The following is a 23,179-nucleotide window of genomic DNA, read 5'->3' on the forward strand; positions in this document are numbered from 1 at the left end:
CGGAAGTTGGTCCATTGAAAGAGATTCCCTCACCCAGCTTGTCTCCATAAATAAAATAGAATGAGTTCTGTTAGGTGGCTTATTCCTTCACCCACTTACTTCTCTGGTCCTTCTCACGTGAACAGAAAGCAACAATACCCGAAGTCCAAAGGTGCAAACAATTCAATGTTTATTGGGGTGAACTTCCAGCAAGCATGATTCCAGTTTCCTTCCTTAATGTCCCTCTTCCCAGCTCTGACACCACAGAGCCTTACCTGTGTCCCTGTTCCCTTTAGCTAAACATGATTCCAATTTCTTCACCCCCATTCCCTGTTCCCATTTCCCCGACACACACTCACTTCCTGACTGACTGCAGACTGTACAGTAAAACTTGAGTTCTGCTTAGCTATAACTTAACCATCATTTTCCTGAAATTTGACTAACCAATCCTAACATATTGTAACATGATTATGTAACCAATTATATCCCACCACCTTAATTAGTTTACACCCAGCAAAATTAATTATACAGCAGACAGGAACAATCACAGAACCAGACCGAGATTATACAGACAAACAATAGCAAAGTGGGAACTATAATGGCAAAACAATACAAAAGGGAGGATTTCACATCCCAGCTATTGATAAGTGGGTTCTTGCCAGACAGGATGCTATCAAACTAAGTTTCCTTTTACATCTTCTAGGCACTTCCCTTTCTCTGGAGGCGATCGGCATTATCAGGACAGGATTGTATTCCTAACAGCCCAATAGCACCTTATTTCAATGTGACTAGGTTGAAATGTGAGGATGTGACCGGTCGCTTCCCAGCTTATGGCTTAGCCAAAGGCCTTAGCCTAAGAACAGGGCCTCAGACTGTCACAGTAAGAGAAGGCCCTTACACTGGCAGACAGTGATTTTGATTCTTTCTTTTATACCTCTATAACTAGCCAAGTGATAAGAATACACCTAAATTCTTAGAGTATAGGCCTTTACAGACAGGCCTGAATATCTATATCCTAACAAGTTCCTTAATTTTTTAAAGCATAGCTATGGGAACAGAGTTAAAGTAGTCTGTATGCTCATTCTTGAGAGTTAATCAGAAATCTGCATTTCCTGAGTTTTTAATATGATTGTTTTTAACTAACATTCCTGCTTCCAAAAACCCTACATTGATATATATGAAATTTTGCAATGAAATTCACTCTCAATAGGAGTATGTACCTACATATGGCATATAAAGGGGCTGATGTATCAACAGTGTCCTGATTGGAGGTATTGCTAGAGTATACTGCTTAGGTTTATGCAATACTAGTGAACGTAAGGTGGTATATGCACAATAGATGGCGCAGCCAGGTGAGGTTCATGGTGAACTTGTTACCTTAACTGAATCTCATTCATTTACTAGGAAACTCTATTTATTAAAAAAAGAGAAAAAAAAAGAAATCTATCCCAAAAATGAACATTGTGAGTCCTCTGCCATGTGTGTGGTGCTCTATTAATATTTATTTACAGCCATTTCTGTGATGATGATCATATTGAGATGCTCAGATACGTCCTTTGAGATCATAGATTAAAGATACTAAGGGCCATATATATTATTATTTGTTAAGCACTGTAGACTAATGTAGCACTCTTTTTTATTATTATTATTATTTTTAAGGGGGGTTTAAATACGTAGCATCTGCCAAAATCTCTACCCCAAAATACAAAAATAATCTGTAAATACGTATTAGCTAACAAAGATACCAGGAAGAACTTCCTAACTCACCTACTCCCATTAAAAGGCTAATTTGAATAGACAGGACTTGCAATGTGTCCATGAGGCTAGAGAACTCAGGCTGTGTTGGGTCAGAGACTTCCAGAGTCGAGGATTCTGAAAATGCTTTGTCTAGCCCTCAACCAACTGAGATATAAATCCAATGTTAAACTGGAATTCTCAAATCATCTCAGCTGCCAGAGAAATGGACTCTAAGAAGCACTGGATCTTAATCCTAAAGGATATTGCAGTCAGCGTGTGTCTTTATGCTGGCATGAGTCAAATGTGTCTGTACCTTACTTGAAGTGTGGACTTGTGTACAAGTGTTTGCACTAATCCCACATCTTTGTTTTCTCCATCCCATGCCTTTCTCAGAAATGGCACAGGAAGAAATGGAAGTGGATCTCCAGCCAGCAGTTACTTATTCTGTGGAGCACCATGAGGCATTTCCCACAGAGGCCTCCGGTCATGCTCTACTGTCACTGCCATCCAACTCTCCAGTACCCAGTGATGAGGCAGAAAGCATTATGGTTCCTCCTGCTGATGAGGAAGTCATTGTGGTCTCTGGTGCTGATGAAGTAGTGACAGTTGCTGAGTCTGACCCCCAGTTGCATGCTGCCCCTAGCCTGGATGGGCTGCAGAGGCTGCATGGGGTATTGGAGCTGTTTCAACTACAGGCTGCACAACAGATCACACGACAGCCACCAACAAGGAGAACTCGCCGGCGACGAAGAGGTGGTGGATCCCAGAGGACAATCAGTACCAGGTAAAACTGAAATGGAGTCAAGTCTGAGTGCTTTTTTCCCCCAACTTAATGATTTCACTTTAGGTGAAATCTAAAGTGTCATGCTTCCTATGTTATGCTGCACTCTGGAAAGCTCAGTCCAGCCCACCTGTGCATCCCAAGTTTTCAATAACCCTAGTAGGTAGTAGTGTGATTCTTCTCATCTGCTCTTTAGACTCTCTTCTGGGAATCCATGCTTTTTGGCAAGACTCTTCACTTGCTGCTTAGATACTGTGATAAATGTTCCAGAAATGCTTACAGACATAGCTTTATGCTTGTAAAGCACAGCATTCAGTGTCCCTGTCAGGGTTCCCTCCCCACTCTGAACTCGAGGGTACAGATGAGGGGACCTGCATGAAAGTCCCCCTAAGCTTATTTCTACCATCTTAGGTTAAAAATTTCCCCAAGGCACAAATCCTTCCTTGTCCTTGGATGAGTACTGCTGCCACCACCAAGTGACTTAGACAAAGATTCAAGGAAAGGACCACTTGGAGTTCCTGTTTCCCCAAAATATCCCCCCAAGCCCCTTCACCCCCTTTCCTGGGGAGGCTTGAGAATAATCTACCAACCAGATAGGTAAACAAGGTGAGCACAGACCAGACCCTTGGGTTTTTAGGACACTGAAAACCAATCAGGTTCTTAAAAGCAGAACTTTATTATAAAGAAAAAGTAAAAGAAGCACCTCTGTAAAATCAGGATGGAAGGTAATTTTACAGGGTAATCAGACTCAAAACACAGAGGATTCCCCTCTAAGCAAAAACTTCGTTGCAAAAAAAAAAAAAAAAATCCCCAGGAATAAACCTCCCTTTTAGCCTAGGGAAAATTCACAAACTAAAACAAAACATACTCTAATGCATTTCCTTGCTATTGCTTACTGTTTCTGTAATTTTAGATGTATCATTCAGTAGGAGCTGGATTACTTGCTCTCTCTTTGTCTCGGGGAGAACACACAGAAACACAAAACAAAAACCTTCCCCCACAGATATGAAAGCATCTTCTCCCCTTATTGGTCCTTTTGGTCAGGTGCCAACTAGGTTATCTGAGCTTTTTAACCCCTTACAGGTAAAGGAGGGATTTTATACTACCCTTAGTTGTATGCTTATGACAGTCCCCTTCAGCAAACAGCGCAAAAAAACAAATTTGAAAAAGTTTAAAGCTTAATTCTATGCTGAGCGTCACCTGTATCTTAGCTTCATGGGGGGCCCATCAGCAGAGATTTTCATGTTTAACTTTCTTTACGTTTTGGCTGTGCAGATCCATTCTAAGTACTGTGGGTTAAATCCTGGCTCTATTCAAGTCAGTGGAAGTTTGGCCATTGATTTCACTGGGGCCAGGATCTCACCCCAAGTGACTAAACACAGCTGTACAGTATGCTCTGGGTTCTCCTGTGGACGTAATTCACTTCCGCATACGCAGGCCGCTGGGCAATTACGCAGTCTTGCAAAATTGTACTTGCAACTGAACGATTTTTTTTTTTTTTTGGATTGGCAAGTAAAGTAGCATAAGCTTTCTTCAGTCTAATCATTATTGTAAAGTAGTTTGTACATATTTTTGCCATGCCACAATCTTGCAATGCTGATTAAAGGAAAAAATGGGTTTTTGTGAGGGGCATAAATTAATTTAAGGGATGGGAGTCTGACTATAAGCAGCCAATTTGTTTCTAAATACTGTGACTTCATCTGGGGACCCGGTGATGAGTTCATTTGATAAATCAAAAAAAGCAAAGTCTAGTGGTGAGAAATCAGCCAAGGTGGCTCAGCTGGGAAATAACTCATGCACCATACTTCCTGCCTTTTGAGTCACTTTACCCCCATTTTACATATGGGGAAAATAAGGCACTGAGGGATGATACTGACCTCCTTCGTAAAGCGCTCTAAGATCTGCTCATAAGAGCTAGATAATGACACAAACAGAGTCAAGTGTACCACATCTTGTTTTCCTCCTTTCCAACCCTGCAAAAAAAATATTCCTTCTAAGTAGAGGCAGATCAGGCACCTGCATTTTCTAGACCCAAGCGGTGAAGCACTATCCTAGCTGCATGTTATGTTTGCTTCTTAGAATTGTTAATTCACTGCCTTGCCTGGGGATTGATGCTGTTCTGGGTGAGACATTTCTTGGTCAGTTTGGTTGTATCCCTTATGTTGATAAACAGAGTCTTGGGTTTGTGGCAAAGAAATGATAGAATTTTCTCCTGTACGTTTTACCTGCAATAATCAATATGAAGAAACACTGTAGGTTTTACTCCTTGCTTTTCAGAGCCAGGGCACCACTGGATAGTTATTTCATGGTCAGCAGGACCCAAGGATCAACCACAGCAGCATCTCCACCACTGGAGACTTTGCATCTTCCAGTTGGCAACAGTGGTCACAGCTCAGAGGAGACCCTGGAGCTGAGCAACTCTGACAGCAGCAGCTCCACTGAGGAGGAGGATGTGGCAGTACCCCAGGAGGCGGCACCCATAACTGCCAGTTTGGGAGGTTTGTGCTGGTTTCACATCACTGGGCGCTCTGAAATGCCAGAAATTCCTGTCACTGCATTTCCACTGTCAGACAGGACAACATTTCATAGAGAATCTTTTCAAGCTTTACAACAGAGCTTCAAAGGTCTAAGATCAGTATGCTCATGGCTGACATGGATGGGTTGCTGCCATAATGCAGCAGTGCATGAATATAATCTTGAACAAGTTTTTTTTTTTTTTTTTTAAAGCTGTTTACATACCCACTGATGCCTCCTGGCAATCTTCTTCAAAATAGCTGATTTAGAGATTATTCTGTTTTCTACTTTCTGCAGTTCTCCTTCCTACCCCGATCTTTATTATCAGGGATCGTCTCCAAAACAGAAGGCCTCAATTAATTATTGTAAACCAGCGAAACCAATTTACAGTGGAGGATCTGGCCCAGGATTTTTTATTGCTGAGGAATTCATCTGCTTCAAGTGGTTATTCCTTGCTCCATGTAACTTCCCTTCCCTTAGCTGCTTTGGGGATAGTGGCTTACTTAGTGGATCACTCAGTGTTTTTCAACCTTTTCAGGTTGGTGTTCCTTATTCAAAAATGTTCATGAACCCCTTAGTTTTTCTCTTTTATAATAAATATAATAATGCTCAATCTATACAATTTGTGCGTTTCAAGAGTGACAGAAAATACTTGATCTTGAAAGGTAAGAGGATGTGGGCAGTAGGGGAATGAGATTCTTAAATTTTATTACACAAAAAGCAAACACCTTGCAATTGTCTCCTGGGAAATTTTACGGGGTATCAATCTTAACCCACCTATCTCATTACCAAGGGATAGCTGCATCATTTTGCCCCTCCCCCCTCTTTTGCTCTCTATTGTTCTCCCTTCCAGAGCTTGCTTTTTTTTGCTGTCCTCTTATTTAATCTTCAGGTACCCACATAACATCCCTACTCTACCTCCAAATTCCAGAGTGAACACTTAGGATCAGTAAAAATAAGATCAGTTGTTGGTTATTAAATTGTGTGTGGGAGGGTGTATGTTGTGAGGTCCTGCAGGAGTCAGTCCTGAGTCTGGTACTAGTCAACATTTTCACTAATGACTTGGATAATGGAGTGGAGCGTGTGCTTATAAAACTTTTGGGTGACACTACACTGGGGTTGCAAGCCCTTCGGAGGACAGGATTAGCATTCAAAATGACCTCAACAAATTAAAGTAGTAATCTAAAATCAGCAAGATTAAATTCAATAAATACAAGTGCAAAGTACTACTCTTAAAAGTAAGAATAAAATCCACAACTACAAAATGGGGAGTTACTGATGAGATGGTAGTACTGCTGAAAAGGATCTGGGGGCTATAGTGGATTACAAATTGAACAAGTCAACAGCGTGCTGCGATTGTGAAAAAGGTTAATATTATTCTGGAGGGTAGGTAAGACACGTGAATGTAATTGTTCCACTCTACACAGGTCTGATGAGGCCTCAGCTGGAGTGCTGTTTTCAGTTCTGGGTGGCACACTTCAGGAAATATGTAGATAAATTGGAGAGATTCCAGAAGAGGGCAAGAAAAATGATGAAAGGTTTAGAAAACCTGGCCAGTGGGAAAAGATTTAAAAACCTGGGCACGTTTAGACTTCAGAAAAGACTGATGGGGGAAGGCTGATACCTCCTCAGATATGTTAAAAACTCTTATAAAGAGGACAGTGATCAATTGCTCTCCATGTCCACTGAAGGTATGATAAGAAGTAATGGGCTTAATCTGTAGCAAGGGGGATGTAGGTTAGATATTAAGAAAAACTTTCTATCTCTAAGGGTAGTTAAATTCTGGAATAGGCTTTCAGTGTTTGGTTATGGAATCCCCATCATTGGAGGATTAAAAACAAGTTGGACAAACACCTTTCAGGGATGGACTAGATTTACTTGGTCCTGCCTCAGCACAGAGTGCTGGACTAGATGACCTCTCGATGTCCTTTCCAGCCTTACATTTCAATGATTTATGAAGGTGTTACAAAAACACTTTGTTGATTGTGCTAATTAATTATCTTTTTGCTTCAGTACATATCATCATTTATACTTCTAGTATGTGGAGTAAAGTTTTTGTTTGCAATCCACATTAGTTACTGCATCAGTGCTTGTTCTGATGTCCTAGAATACTAAAGTTGCAAAAGAAAATTCAGACTAGAACCCAAGGAAGAGAGTTCACCAGTTCAAATAAATTATTCTTCCTTTTTTTCATGTCTGCTCTGAAGTTTCTGATCAGGTCCCACCAGAGCATGAAGGTCGTGATGCTGAAGAAGCAGAAGTCCAGCACAAACAGGTAAAGTGAACCAACAGTCATTGGACAGAGAATAAAGATGGCAAATATTTCATTTGTCTGATCTTTGTTGTTGTTGTTTCAGAGAACTCCACTAAAGAAACCTGATGTGACAGTTCCCACTGTACCACTGGATGAGGAAGAAGGGGACACCTGTGCCATCTGCTTTGAGCAATGGACTAATGCTGGGGAGCACCGGCTCTCAGCATTGCGGTGTGGACACCTGTTTGGATATACTTGCATCGTAAGGTGGCTTAAGGGACAGGCAGGAAAATGCCCTCAGGTAAAGTGCACCCTTTTGTGTTGGAACAGACTTGCTCTCAGCCTCTGGTCCAAATGTGACCATAATTAAGAGAGTTATTATTCAGAAGGGAATGACATCAGGGTTTTAAATACTGTGTAAAAAGTCCACCATTTCAGCCTGTTAAACTAGGTTCACCAGGGGAAGGAGACCAAAGCCCTGAGGTAAGTGGGATACCGGGAGGAAGCAGGAGCATTTAAGGGGGCAGGGCTCCTGCCTCATACTGAGAAAGAGGGACGATCAGCGAGTTACCTCAAGTGCCTGTACACAAATGCAAGAAGCCTGAGAAAAAAGCAGGGAGAACTGGAAGTCCTGGCACAGTCAAGGAATTATGATGTGATTGGAATAACAGAGACTTGGTGGATAACTCACATGACTGGAGTACTGTCATGGATGGATATAAACTGTTCAGGAAGGACAGACAGGGCAGAAAAGGTGGGGGAGTTGCACTGTATGTAAGGGAGCAGTATGACTGCTCAGAGCTCCGGTATGAAACTGCAGAAAAACCCGAGTCTCGGGATTAAGTTTAGAAGTGTGAGCAACAACGGTGATGTCGTGGTGGGAGTCTGCTATAGACCACCAGACCAGGGGGATGAGGTGGACGAGGCTTTCTTCCGGCAACTCACGGAAGCTACTAGATCGCAGGCCCTGGTTCTCATGGGAGACTTCAGTCACCCCGATATCTGCTGGGAGAGCAATATCAATGTGCACAGACAATCCAGGAAGTTTTTGGAAAGTGTAGGGGACAATTTCCTGGTGCAAATGCTGGAGGAACCAACGAGGGGCAGAGCTCTTCTTGACCTGCTGCTCACAAACCGGGAAGAATTAGTAGGGGAAGCAAAAGTGAATGAGAACCTGGGAGGCAGTGACCATGAGATGGTCACGTTCAGGATCCTGACACAGGGAAGAAAGGAGAGCAGCAGAATACGGACCCTGGACTTCAGAAAAGCAGAGTTTGACTCCCTCAGGGAAGTGATGGGCAGGATCCCCTGGGAGAATAACATGAGGGGGAAAGGAGTCCAGGAGAGCTGGCTGTATTTTAAAGAATCCTTATTGAGGTTACAGGGACAAACCATCCCCATGTGTAGAAAGAACAGTAAATATGGCAGGCGACCAGCTTGGCTACACAGTGAAATCCTTGCTGATCTTAAACACAAAAAAGAAGCTTACAAGAAGTGGAAGATTGGACAAATGACCACGGAAGAGTATAAAAATATTGCTCGGGCATGCAGGATTGAAATCGGGAAGGCCAAATCACAACTGGAGTTGCAGCTAGCAAGAGATGTTAAGAGTAACAAGAATGGTTTCTTCAGGTATGTTAGCAACAAGAAGAAAGTCAAGGAAAGCGTGGGCCCCTTACTGAATGAGGGAGGCAACCTACTGACAGAGGATGTGGAAAAAGCTAATGTACTCAATGCTTTTTTTTGCTTCTGCCTTCACGAGCAAGGTCAGCTCCCAGACTACTACGCTGGGCAGCACAGCATGGGGAGGAGGTGACCAGCCCTCTGTGGAGAAAGAGGTGGTTAGGGACTATTTAGAAAAGCTGGACGAGCACAAGTCCACGGGGCCGGATGCGCTGCATCCGAGAGTGCTAAAGGAGTTGGCGGATGTGATTGCAGAGCCATTGGCCATTATCTTTGAAAACTCATGGTGATCGGGGGAAGTCCCGGACGACTGGAAAAAGGCTAATGTAGTGCCCTTCTTTAAAAAAGGGAAAGAGGAGGATCCTGGGAACTACAGGCCAGTCAGCCTCACCTCAGTCCCCGGAAAAATCATGGAGCAGGTCCTCAAGGAATCAATTGTGAAGCATTTAGAGGAGAGGAAAGTGATCAGGAACAGTCAGCATGGATTCACCAAGGGCAAGTCATGCCTGAGTAATCCAATTGCCTTCTGTGACGAGATAACTGGCTCTGTGGATGAGGGGAAAGCAGTGGATGTGTTATTCCTTGACTTTAGCAAAACTTTTGACATGGTCTCCCACAATATTCTTGCCAGCAAGTTAAAGAAGTATGGGCTGGATGAATGGACGAGAAGGTGGATAGAAAGTTGGCTAGATTGTCGGGCTCAATGGATAGTGATCAATAGCTCCATGTCTAGTTGGCAGCCGGTATCAAGTGGAGTGCCCCAAGGGTTGGTCCTGGGGCCAGTTTTGTTCAATATCTTCATAAATGATCTGGATGATGGTGTGGGTTGCACCCTCAGCAAGTTTGCAGATGACACTAAAGTGGGAGGAGAGGTAGTTACGCTGGAGGGTAGGAATAGGATACAGAGGGCCCCAGACAAATTAGAAGATTGGGCCAAAAGAAATCTGAGGTTCAACAAGGACAAGTGCAGAGTCCTGCACTTAGGACGGAAGAATTCCATGCACTGCTACAGACTAGGGGCTGAATGGCTCGGCAGCAGTTCTGCAGAAAAGGACCTAGGGGTTACAGTGGTGGAGAAGCTAGATATGAGTCACCAGTGTGCCCTTGTTGCCAAGAAGGCCAATGGCATTTTGGGATGTATAAGTAGGGGCATTGCCAGCAGATCGAGGGATGTGATCGTTCCCGTCTATTCGACATTGGTGAGGCCTCATCTGGAGTACTGTGTCCAGTTTTGGGCCCCACACCACAAGAAGGATGTGGAAAAATTGGAAAGAGACCAGCGGAGGGCAACAAAAATGATGGGGGACTGGAACACATGACTTATGAGGAGAGGCTGAGGGAACTGGGATTGTTTAGTCTGCAGAAGAGAAGAATGAGGGGGGATTTGATAGCTGCTTTCAACTACCTGAAAGGGAGTTCCAAAGGGGATGGCTCTAGACTGTTCTCAGTAGTAACAGATGACAGAACAAGGATTAGTGGTCTCGAGTTGCAGTGGGGGAGGCTTAGGTTGGATATTAGGAAAAACTTTTTCACTAGGAGGGTGGTGAAACACTGGAATGCGTTACCTAGGGAGGTGGTGGAATCTCCTTCCTTAGATATTTTTAAGGTCAGGCTTGACAAAGCCCTGGCTGAGATGATTTAGTTGGGGATTGGTCCTGCTTTGAGCAGGGGGTGGACTAGATGACCTGCTGAGGTCCCTTCCAACCCTGATATTCTATGATTCTATGAATAAAATCTCCACTGCTTTGAAGTGATTTTCACCGGGTTCAGCTCGCTCTGTTCCTCTGAAGGAGAACTTAAATTCTTAACCTAATTCAACACAATTTTGCTGAAATGAGTTAGAGTATTAGTGTTGCTCAGTGGGTAGCAGCATCACATGTGGGGCAAATGGCAGAGTTCAAGTCCTGTTCAACAACTTGGTGTCAGGACACTCCGGTGCAGTCGTGGAGGGGACTGCCCAGTTTGGTGCCATTTGTCGGATAAGATTAATTACCCTTAATGGAAATGTCTGGCAGTGTTTTAAATTAATGGCTGAGAGCTCTGGTTTCCTGGTCAGGCACCTAAAGGAGGTTCTAAGGTTCAAGGCTGTGCGAGAATCACTAAGTTCAGGATTGCTGCTGCATTTGTCTGCTGTTGCTGCACTCCAATATCCATCACTGCTTCAAAGGGTGAAAAAGTACTTTAGTCAACCTAATTGTAAGTAAAAAAAACAAACCACCTCAGCTTTTGCTCCCTTAGAAATGCGGTGTCAAATAGCCTCAGATATTTGATAGCATTTGAGCTATCAGATACCAGAGAGAGGTTAAAACCTAACCATCAACTTCTTAAACCATTAATGTCTTGTGATTGGATGCTTGTAAATTAACAATTAAGGGATTCAGCCTTTTCCCTACTATTCACCTAGCCTTTCACTCACTCATTCCTTATACTCTCTCCCCACCCATTTGAGAGATCATTTCCAATATCTGATTTATTTTGACCTTAACATATATTTTTCCAGTTTTTAACAGGGCAGTATTAAGTTTGGGCAGGATTAAGTTGTGTGGGATTTAGCCCTGGTCTACACTAGACATTTTACATTGGTATAGCTACATCTTGAGAGTGTGAAAAATGCATACCCCTGTGAGATGTAGTTATACTGATCTAACCCCTGGTGTAGACATTGGTAGACAGATTCTTCCATCGACCTACCTACTGCCTGTTGGGGAGGTAGATTACCTACCCCACCCCTCCCATCAGCATAGGTAGTATCTACACTGAAGCGCTGCAGCTGCACTGCTATAGTGTGTTAAGTGTAGGTATAACCTAAGGGTATGTCTATGCTGCAATAAAAAAAACCCTGTGGCTGGCCCATGCCCGCTGATTTGGGCTTGTGGGGCTCAAGCTGAGGAGCTGTCTAATTGTGGTGTAAAAATTCAGGATTAGATTGCAGCCTGAGCTCTGGAACCCTCCCTCCTTGCATGGTCCTAGAGCCCAGGCTGCAGCCCAAGCACGAACATCTACACCACAATTAAACAGCTCCTTAGCCTGAGTCAGCTAGCGTGGGCCAGCAGCAGGTCTTTAGTTGCACAGTAGACATAGTACTCTAAGTGAATGAAGTTACGTGGTATTGGGAAACAGGCTGGATCATTTAACTGTTCATTTCTGGTGGTCCTAATGTTTTGAGGTTTTATAAAGCTGTAAAGTTGGTTGGGTTTGGGGGTTTTGTTATGATTTTGCAGAGTGTAATGTTGTGTCGGTGTTAGCTGCACTCCTCTGAAACATAGTTTCACTCCTAACTCTGTTAAAACTATTTTTTTAGATCAAGAATAGTGTTCAATTTACAATGCAAAGAGCCAACTGTCACTTCCTAGCCTTCTTACCTGAGGGCTAAGGTTTCATTAGCTCTCAAATGAAAAAGCCATTGTATAGTTTTTTAGATTTGCTTGCTTTTGAGTGGGATTCCTGCTGAAGCAGTCTGGTGTTTTACACTGTAGTTAAACAAAAGGATTCATTCTTCAGATCTGCCTCTCGCTTCTCATCCTTGTCAAATCTGTGTAACTTTTTTCAGAACAAAATCCTCAGAGCATTCCTCAGACTTGGACTTCTGTTCTTAAACTTCTGTGATTTCTCATTCTTACTATCGCTTACTTCTCTCTCAAAGGGAGGAGGAGAGATGCTCTAGGAAACACAGTAGTTGATATCCTGAGTGATTAGACTTTTGGTGTCTATTATATATTTCTGCTAAACATTCTAGTGGTGCATTATGTGTTTTTGTGTGATGATCTTAAGGATGCCTAAGGCTGGCTGGCTGAGTGTCTTCTAGTGACACAGCTACCTGAGAAGTGTCTGAGATGGGCTTCTCGCTCTAAAGAAGAGATGAGCTAGCCTTGGGGTTTTTACTCTGCAGTCCCAGTTGCTATATTCTTTAACTGATTTGTACATAATTGCTGTGCATGTGGCTTTGTAGAAAAGGTGGTTTGAGTGCAAGTTACTATTATAGTTTTAACATTCTAGATCCTACTAGTGACCTCTGTTGGGTGCTAGAGAAGCAATCGTAAGCATTTACTGCTCTTCACACTCAATCTTTTGCCAGACATGGAAACCGTGACCATGATGTATGTCTTTATACTACTAAACAGTAAATATACTTGCATTTAAAAGACATGAAGTAATGTGGGATTCCCCAAAGGCTGCTTGATATGGTCTGTCTCTAATCCCCTTTATCTGATGCCAACAACACATTTTCTAAACACTAAGCCTTGCAATCCCCCCATCAGGGTGGTATTAATCCAATTTTACAGATGGGGAAACTGAAGTACAGAGAGGTTAAGTGACTTTGCCAACACCACATAGCACGTACAAGATAAAGTTGTGAATAGACTCAAGGAGTACCTGATTTGTGCTGCTCTCAAAGTAGAGGTGGGGACTGTCTGTTTGCATGAGCATTTGAATTGATCACAGGATTTGTCTGGCAGTCCTGGGTACTTGGTGGTTTTGAATCACAAGACCCGGGGCAGCAGAGGGATGCTTTCTGAAAGGTGAATGCTGCACTGGAAAATCAGATCTAAAATTTCAAAATAGCAATCCTGATTAAGATTCTAATGACCCATGGATAGCAATGTTTGAAGGGGAATTTCAAAATATTTAACATCTGGGTTTAACAGAGTGGGGAATATTTAATTTGGGTTTGAATTGAATGTTAATTTCCCAGGGATAAACTGAACCCACTTTTTATTTTAGTGCAATAAGAAGGCAAAGCGCTCAGACGTTGTGGTCCTGTATGCCCGTACTTTGAAAGCACTGGACACCAGCGAACAGGAACGCATGAAAAGGTATGGAGCATACACCTCAGATGTACCATCACTGTCCCACATGTACATGCTGTTGTGGAAAACAAGTTAGACCATCTGCTTGGCTCAAACAGCCTGAGGTCTTTTATTGAATACAAGCATGCAGGGAGAGGGAGATAGAGATGGTCACACACGGGTGCCACCCTGGTCTCTCTGCTCTGCCCCTATAATACCAGACTTATGTAGGTCCAAATTCAAGCCAAATGATACATTTCCTTACCACTCAGGCATTCTTAATAAAGCCTTATAAGGAATTAATGGAAGGGCAGTTTCATAATTAGCATAGTGTTGACGCACCGTGTTGTTATCAGGATCTACGGTTTGCTATGGCAGCGTTTTGACTAGGGACTTCTGCAGGGTGGAGGGTACATATAATGGACGGCTAGGGACTTTTCCGGAGGCCCTTTGGCTCTTTTCTAGTTAGAGATTGGCCTAGTCCATTATCTGGGTCAAATGCCACAGCCTTGTATACGTAAATGCTTTAGCTTAAGCCAAGTCTTACAGGATACAGGCCTATAGGCCTCTTGCTTTACAGCTCTTGCATATGTTGCATATAGTGCATAGATTTTGCTGCAGAATGGGATGGAGTCAGTTTCAACAGCAAGGTTAATAGCAATTTCCCTCACAATGCCTAAGAAAGAAAACTGATTTCATGTAGCGTGACTCTTACCTAAGCCTTTTTTCAGCTATGCTCCCTGAAACTGGCTATGCACTTTGTCTTAACTGCGAGTACCAGTATTATGGATTGCCTTAAATATGGAGATCATGCTGGGTTCAGCATTTGTTATCTGGAACAAGGATCCCTATTATAATTGAATTCTTGGGTTTTGTGTCCTTGCACATGTTATTGAGAGCTGACTAAAGCAAGCTTAGGTGGTGTATGTTAAAACACCACAGCTGAAGAATGTGCCAAGTCCTTCCAAAAAATCCCAAACTAACTGCTAATTCATCTTTAAATGTGATATGAAGCACCTTGTCCAGAAATGCAGTGAGGGTTGTCAAGGTTCCTCCCCCACTCTGAACTCTAGGGTACAGATGTGGGGACCTGCATGAAAAACCTCCTAAACTTATCTTTACCAGCTTAGGTCAAAACTTCCCCAAGGTACAAAATATTACACCCGTTATCCTTGGACTGGCCGCTACCACCACCAAACTAATACTGGTTACTGGGGAAGAGCTGTTTGGACGCGTCCTTCCCCCCAAAATACTTCCCAAAACCTTGCACTCCACTTCCTGGACAAGGTTTGGTAAAAAGCCTCACCAATTTGCCTAGGTGACTACAGACCCAGACCCTTGGATCTTAAGAACAATGAACAATCCTCCCAACACTTGCACCCCCTCCTTTCCTGGGAAATGTTGGATAAAAAGCCTCACCAATTTGCATAGGTGACCACAGACCCAAACCCTTGGATCTGAGAACAATGAAAAAGCATTCAGTGTTTTACAAGAAGACTTTTAATAAAAAATAGAAGTAAATAGAAATAAAGAAATCCCCCCTGTAAAATCAGGATGGTAGATATCTTACAGGGTAATTAGATTCAAAAACATAGAGAACCCCTCTAGGCAAAACCTTAAGTTACAAAAAAGATACACAGACAGAAATAGTTATTCTATTCAGCACAATTCTTTTCTCAGCCATTTAAAGAAATCATAATCTAACACATACCTAGCTAGATTACTTACTAAAAGTTCTAAGGCTCCATTCCTGGTCTATCCCTGGCAGAAACCAGCATACAGACAGACCCAGACCCTTTGTTTCTCTCCCTCCTCCCAGCTTTTGAAAGTATCTTGTCTCCTCATTGGTCATTTTGGTCAGGTGCCAGCAAGGTTACCTTTAGCTTCTTAACCCTTTACAGGTGAGAGGAGCTTTCCCCTGGCCAGGACGGATTTCAAAGGGGTTTACCCTTCCCTTTATATTTATGACAAGGGTGAACAGTAGACTTTAACTTTATCTCTTTAGATATGAATTAAAAAGTGGTCTCATCTCATTGTCAGAAATGTATTATGATATGGAAACTGATATTCTGAAGTCAGTCTGACGACATCTAAGCTGAACATTTAGAATTCATTATAAACCAAAAACCAGGACAAAATTAGCCATTGTAATTTCTATGGTGTAAGTTCATGTACAGTGTTAAATTTCTGTTATACGCAACTACAACTAGTATAGTAAAATCCAATAAAGGTTAAAGGTTGCAGAATCCCAGGTCCTTCCTAAATCTTAGTATTGCTGAGCAAAACATCATTTCAGCTTCCTTAGATCATTTCCCCTTTCAGGAAACTTTCAGACTCTTTTTTTCAACTCAGTACTTATTTAAAATACCACTACCATGGTGAAACTTCCAAGTGAGCTCATTATCTCCTAATATAGCTTTCCTGCATTACCCTAATTGCCAATCAGAAATGGGTGAGGAAGGAATTTTAACTGGCATTCTGTGACCGAGGTCCTGGGAGGGCCACACTGAGGGTACTCAATTAGGGCAAACTGCAAAGAATGGGGCAGCCAATCTCCAAAGCTGGTGGATATTCCAATACTTAGGTTTACCAAGCCAGCACAAACCAGCTTCTACAGTACCTTACTTGCTTCACAGAAGCCAAAACACAGTTCCCTTATAGCAACCCAGCCTTGACACCCAAATCGATCAGGATTACTGAAAATCTTATTAATCATATAAGAAAGTTCTGCAGTCCCAAAGGATTGGACACATTACCTCCCAAGTTAATGAATATTTCAGATTTTACCCAAATACACGCTACAGCCAATTCTTATTAACTAAACTAAAATTTATTAAAAGAAATGAGAGTGAGTATTGGTTAAAAGATCAGTATATGTAGACATGAGTACAGTTCTGAGATTAGTTTCATAGTGGAGAAAATGAATTTTGTAGTTGCAAAGAGTTCTTTCAGAATTAGTCCACAGGTTATAGTCCAGTGTTCATATTCAGGGTGATCCAGGTGGGACTGGAGATCGTGGTCTTCTAACTCAAGCTTCCCCTGCATGAAGCATCAAGCAAATCTGAGATAAAAAGGATCAGGACCCAAGAGACCTTTATACAGTTCCAGGCCTTCTCTTGACAGCAGAGTCCTTAGGCGAACAATAGGCAATCATTGAGCTTTTGAAGTAGACCTATTTCCTAAGTATCACTGGTAATTAGCTACATGAATTAATATAAAGCAATTGCCTGTTTTCCACCATTAGCAGGTGATTCTCTATGCATTTCAAAGAGATCAATAAAGTGATATCACTATTTACAGTTCATTTAAATGCTAAGATCTTCTTTTGATCTCTGAAGTAACAGAATACAGCATAGATAGGAACTCTTGGGTTACATTGTAAACCTCTAACAATATATTGTGTAAAAACACAAATATTATCTACCAATATGTCCCAAAAGGTTGAATTTGGGTAATTTATCCTGCAGAATGCTTAACCCTTTCTGGCCATGTGTCTCACGTGCCATTGCCTGATGCTGTGTTTTTGATCTCTGTAATGTTACAATTCATTGTGAACACTGGATGTGATGTTGCAAAGCACAATATCGGGGAGATTTTAAATACAAATGACTGTCGGGCTTCTAACTCCCACTGAAAGACTAACTGCTATTTTGTGTCCTTGAAAATCTTCCCTACAGGCTGTACCTTTTCTGCTGCTGCCACCACCCTCCCCCACTGACCATTCATGTCTCTTCCTCCCCCACTCCCCCCACACACTTCACTGCTGCCTTTCTTCCAGCGTAGTCACAATCCATCCAAAATATCTGAATTCCTCTCTTTCGTTAGGCTCAGAGTGCCAGGGTAGGAACATAGAAGTTGATAGAATACACATCCTTAACTCTGCCCCTTTGCACCTATGTGCTCTTAGTCTTATGTTTGTGTTCATATTTGATTTCTCAAATTCAGTAAAGCTGTTCTTTGACCTCTAGATACATATCCGTGTATCTAAAGGCCGTTATCTTTGAAAACTTGTGACAATCGGGGGAGGTCCCAGACGATTGGAAAAGGCAAACATAGAGCCCATCTTTAAAAAAGGGAAGAAGGAGAATCCAGGAAACTACAGACCGGTCAGCCTCATCTCAGTCCCTGGAAAAATCATGGAGCAGGTCCTCAAGGAATCCATTTTGAAGCACTTGGAGAAGAGGAAGGTGATCCGGAACAGTCAACATGGATTCACCAAGGGCAAGTCATGTCTGACCAATCTGATTGCCTTCTATATGAGAACTGGCTCTGTGGGTATGGGGAAAGCGGTGGACGTGATATGCCTTGACTTTAGCAAAGCTTTTGATACGGTCTCCCACAGTGTTCTTGCCAGCAAGTTAAAAAAGTATGGATTGGATGAATTGTCTATAAGGTGGCTAGAAAGCTAGCTAGATCGTCGGGCTCAATGGGTAGTGATCAATGGCTTCATGTCTAGTTGGCAGCCAGTATCAAGTGGAGTGCCTGAGGGGTCGGTTCTTGGGCCAGATTTGTTCAATATCTTCATTAACGATCTAGAGGATGGGATGGATTGCACCCTCAGCAAGTTTGCAGATGACACTATGCTGGGGGGAGAGGTAGATACGCTGGAAGGTCGGGATAGGGTCCGGAGTGACCTAGTCAAATTGGAGGATTGGGACAAAAGAAATCTGATGAGGTTCAACAAGGACAAATGCAGAGTCCTGCACTTAGGACAGAAGAATCCCATGCACTGCTACAGACTAGGGACTGACTGGCTAAGCAGCAGTTCTGCAGAAAAGGATCTCGGGGTTATGATGGACAAGAAGCTGGATATGAGTCCACAGTTGCCAAGAAGACTAACTGCACATTGGGCTGCATTGTTAAGAGCCTTGCCAGCAGATCAAGGGAAGTGATAATTCCCGTCTATTTGGCACTGATGCCACATCTGGAGTACTGTGTCCAGTTTTGGGCCCCCCACTACAGAAAGGATGTGGAGAAATTGGAGAGAGTCCAGCAGAGGGCAACAAAAATGATTAGGGGCTCAGAGGTTTTTAAGGCCTGGCTTGACAAAGCCCTGGCTGGGATGATTTAGTTGGGGTTGGTCCTGCTTTTGAGCAGGGGGTTGGACTAGATGACCTCCTGAGATCTCTTCCAACTCTAATCTTCTGTGATTCTATGATATGTAACTCATAATATCATCAATATAGATATTCGCTATAGATGTTTGTAATGGAAACTTCCTTAATATCAGCCCCGATACTAAAACAAATGCAGTTGTATTTTGCTTTTTACACAACAAAAATCATGTGACAAAATCACAGAGGTGCAGTTAGGTCCCACATAGTAGTGTTTACTAAACAGACGCAAACATGAAAGCCTATGTATGCACATGCTGCTGCTCTGACTGGTTTGCAGCAGCTTCTGAAACAGAACACAGTAGCACTAAAAACTCCCAAATTATTTAAAGTGTTACTACTCTATTCCTATATGCTACATACTTGTTCCCCCTTTATGTAAAGGACACTTAAAAGAAAAGTTACAAATGTGTTACTGTCAAAAACTTATCACTAAATATACAACATGGCATAGATTAGTCTGAGAGGTGGTTTATGACATCTCTGGACAATGTCTTAGGCATCACAACAGTATCTACTTTCTGATGTAGCTGTATTAGTAACATCTTCCTGCTGTTTAGTATTAGGGTCACTTGTAATAGAAAAAAGGACCCGAGGCTCACAGTATTATTACAAGTGAGTGTCTGGCTGTATTGTAGGCTTATTAATATTCAGTACCTGTTGAATTCTTACATAGAAAATGTACAGAATATTTTTTTCCTCCGTATTTGCTTTATTTTGGGATTGATGGAAAGGGCTCATCTGCTTTAGAAAAGTAATCAAACAGTCCTTGTGAACCACTAGATAAAAGGTCACAGTTACTGTTATGCATAACTGAGAGCATAACTAAGGCCCCTCTGCTATTCCCCTCCAATAAATCATTAGGAGGGCAACTCGGATGAGAGAGTTGTTTATGCACCCCCCAAAAAATAAACCCAACTCGCTGTTACGCTTTGGTCACAGAAACCCCCTTGGGACTGCCACCTGATGTGCTGGGACTACCTTTGAGCCTGTTTTTCCCTAGCAGCTTGGGACTGCAGTACCTTGCCTGGTTGTGCCAGACATGCTAGCCTGCTACAAACACAGACCCAGGTCTGAACCACATCCCCCAAAAGCTGCAGGCTTAACTGAAAACAGCTTAAGAAGTGCTCCTGTCTCCAGCACCCAGGTACCCAGTTCCCAATGGGATCCAAACCCCCCAAATAGCTTTTACTCTGTATAAAGCTTATACAGGGTAAACTCATAAATTGTTCGCCCTCTATAACACTGATATGCACAGCAGTTTGCTTCCCCAGGTATTAATACTTGCTCTGGGTTAATTAATAAGTAAAAAGTGATTTTTATTAAATATAAAAAGTAGGATTTAAGTGGTTCCAAGTAATAGACAGAACAAAGTAAATTACCAAGCAAAATAAAACAAAAACACACAAGTCTAAACCTAATACAATAGGAAACTAAATGCAGGTAAATCTCATCCACAGAGGTGTTCCAATAAGCTTCTTTGACAGACTAGACTAGATTCCTTCCAGCAATCACTCTCACCCCTGTAGCTACTGTCCTTTGTTCCAGTTTTTCAGGCATCTCTTTGGGGTGGAGAGGCTATCTCTTGAGCCAGCTGAAGAAAAATGGAGGGGTTTCCAGGGGCTTTTATAGTCTCTCTTGTGGGTGGAAACCCCTCTTTCTCCTGAGTAGAATCACAGCTACAAAATGAAAAGGAGTACTTGTGGCACCTTAGAGACTATGAAGTGAGCTGTAGATCACGAAAGCTTATGCTCAAATAAATTGGTTAGTCTCTAAGGTGCCACAAGTACTCCTTTTCTTTTTGCGAATACAGACTAACATGGCTGTTACTCTGAAACCTGTCAGCTACAAGATGGAGTTTTGGAGTCTCATGGGAAAGTCACATGTTCATGCATGACTCAGTTCTTTACATTGTCTACATGTTAGTTTGAACGTCTCCAGGAAAGCTTAGATGTGGATTGGCATCTTTCAATGTTCATTTAGTTAAGTACTCCCAATTACTTGAATAACCCCTTCACACTATGTTGACCAAATCTGTCTCTTGTGCTTCCTACAGCAAACACTTTAAATACAAGCATAGAGCCAATGCTCATAACTTCAGATATAAAAATGATACATGCATACAAATAGGATGAATACAGTAGAACATAACTTTTGAAAAGTTACGTTACATGGCATATGTAGCATAAAACATATTCCAGTTATGTCATATTTATATTCATAAGCATATTTCTATAAAGCATTATGGGGTCCAGTGTCACACTGGCTACCTGCTAATGGCCAGGAGGCAGGGCAAGGAGATAGAGTGCAAGACCATTAAGTGGGATTTACTGAAACTGTTAAGTTTACCTGAGCGGGCTGTGTTTTAACCTACACTGGTGATAGAGCTGCAACCGGGAGGAACATCCTAAGTTGTCTCCACCCATGATCATTTCTTTTTTTCCTCCTCTATTTAGTTCTTTAGAAAAGGAGCAGTTGTTGCGGAGACAGGCGGAATTGGAATCCGCACAGAGCCGTCTCCAGTTGCAGGTCTTGACAGATGAATGCAGTAAACTTCGCAAGCAGGTCCAGGTAAGTTCAGCTGCTGCCTGTTGATGATGGGCTCTTCATTGCCCTCCTTCTCTCCAGCCCCTGCCTCATGATGTGCCTGCCTTCCTCCCATGTGTTGTCTGAGCGAGCTTGTGTGTGTTCTTCCAAGCAAGAAAAAATCTTTGTCAACACAAACACACAGCTTCCAGGAGTACTTGTGGCACCTTAGAGATTAACAAATTTATTTGAGCATAAGCTTTCGTGGGCTACAGCTCACTTCATCCGATGCATGCAGTGGAAAATACAGTAGGACCATTTTATATACGCAGAGAACATGAAACAATAGGTGGTACCGTGCACACTATAACAAGAGTGATCACTTAAGGTGAGCTATTACCAGCAGGAGAGGGGAAAAAAAGGTTATCTGTTCCATTGTCAACTCATTTCTTGATGTATCAAGGGATACAAATATTTTATTCAGCCTTCCACTTAGTTTCACTTTTGTTTTTGTTCTTTGCTTTTTGAATTTCTCCTGTTTTTATGTTCTCCTTGTCTGTGGGGTTAGGTGGCACCTGCTGTGCTACAGTCTGCCAGCAAGACCATGACACAAGGCTTCACAAATTAATTGGCTGACTTCCTATGTCAGATTGCATGTCACTTGAGCTAATGAGAGGATCTGGTTCACCATGGACATTGATCAAGGAAAATCATGGATGCAATAAATCTTAGATTCCACAGTGTAATATGTCTTTCTGCAGTTCTGTTGAGTTTTTACATTGATGAAGTATACAGACTAACAGTGCCAATAGGATAAGTCAGAAATACTATACAGGTTTATTACCACACATACTCCAGCCATATCTTCGTATTTATACTGTATTCCTCACTGGGGCATCAAAGTGACTAAAATTACACACCAACATTAAAGTGCAGTACTGTACGTACTTTACATTCTGAATGAAGTGAAGGATAATGTCACTAACAAATTAACATTTGGCGGAAAGTTCGGAATTGGAGTCCTATGTGATTTGTGTAGCCTTATACTAGAAGTATATGGAATAAGAGTGCTACATGTTTAATTTGAGATTATATAGTGAAATATGCAATTTATATTTTAATAAGAATAGTGTTACTGAACACTTAGATGTATCTAAATGACATAAAAAGCTATGAAGTAATTAAGCTTATAAAATTAAGTATAATGTAAACACAAGCTCTTATGAATCTATTTAAAAATATGAAGAATATATTCAATAATAGCAAATTCTCTAATTGCATAGAAGTTTCTTGGGGGATATGGTACAAAACCAGTAGATATAGAACAATGTCATATACTTCTAGGAATCTTAATGGAAACTAATGTAAATTTCCCCTTATTAAAATTACTGTGTAAGCTAGTTTTTTTTGTTGCTAATATCCATAATTTTAAACTGCATTATCAAAATCAGTGTTGAAACCCTATGCAGTAATAGATGTACATTTGGTATTAGAATTTTCTAAGATTAAATAGTACTCTTGCTTTAAACAGAAATTCTTAAGCATTTCAGTTTTTATAAAGTCATACTTCTGGTATTAAAATTGAGCTACTGAGTGCATATGTGCAATGTATCTTGGCTTTTATTGTAGTTTAACCACTGTATATAATAAAATTTTGTGGCTTTCTCATTAAAAGCATATTAATTAGCTGCTTGCGCATTTATAGTCAGAAAAGGCTACCTTAAGTGCATAGCCCCTTGTTCACTGTGGCAAGCTGAAACTTAATTCTTTAGCAAGGTCCCTGGATTCTGTGGCATTCTGAGAC

At 41.9% G+C, this 23,179-nt stretch overlaps 1 protein-coding gene across 10 annotated transcripts in view; it reads left to right on the forward strand.

Annotated features, from left to right (window-relative positions):
* RFWD3 (ring finger and WD repeat domain 3) overlaps positions 1-23,179 on the forward strand; it is a 65,499-nt gene that overhangs the window by 11,857 nt on the left and 30,463 nt on the right. For 8 of the 10 annotated variants that reach the window (XM_073307088.2, XM_073307085.2, XM_073307090.2 and 5 more), the window contains 6 exons: positions 2,110-2,500; positions 4,775-4,995; positions 7,219-7,286; positions 7,369-7,566; positions 13,671-13,762; positions 21,306-21,420. In XM_073307088.2, the coding sequence (XP_073163189.2) occupies positions 2,112-2,500; positions 4,775-4,995; positions 7,219-7,286; positions 7,369-7,566; positions 13,671-13,762; positions 21,306-21,420 (1,083 nt within the window). In that variant the 5' untranslated portion in view covers positions 2,110-2,111. The remainder of the gene's footprint in view (positions 1-2,109; positions 2,501-4,774; positions 4,996-7,218; positions 7,287-7,368; positions 7,567-13,670; positions 13,763-21,305; positions 21,421-23,179) is intronic. The other 2 variants (XM_078848065.1, XM_073307089.2) reach the window with 1 other exon arrangement.

Source organism: Lepidochelys kempii, chromosome 12 (assembly GCF_965140285.1).
Source record: "Lepidochelys kempii isolate rLepKem1 chromosome 12, rLepKem1.hap1, whole genome shotgun sequence".
NCBI classification, from domain to species: domain Eukaryota; kingdom Metazoa; phylum Chordata; order Testudines; family Cheloniidae; genus Lepidochelys; species Lepidochelys kempii.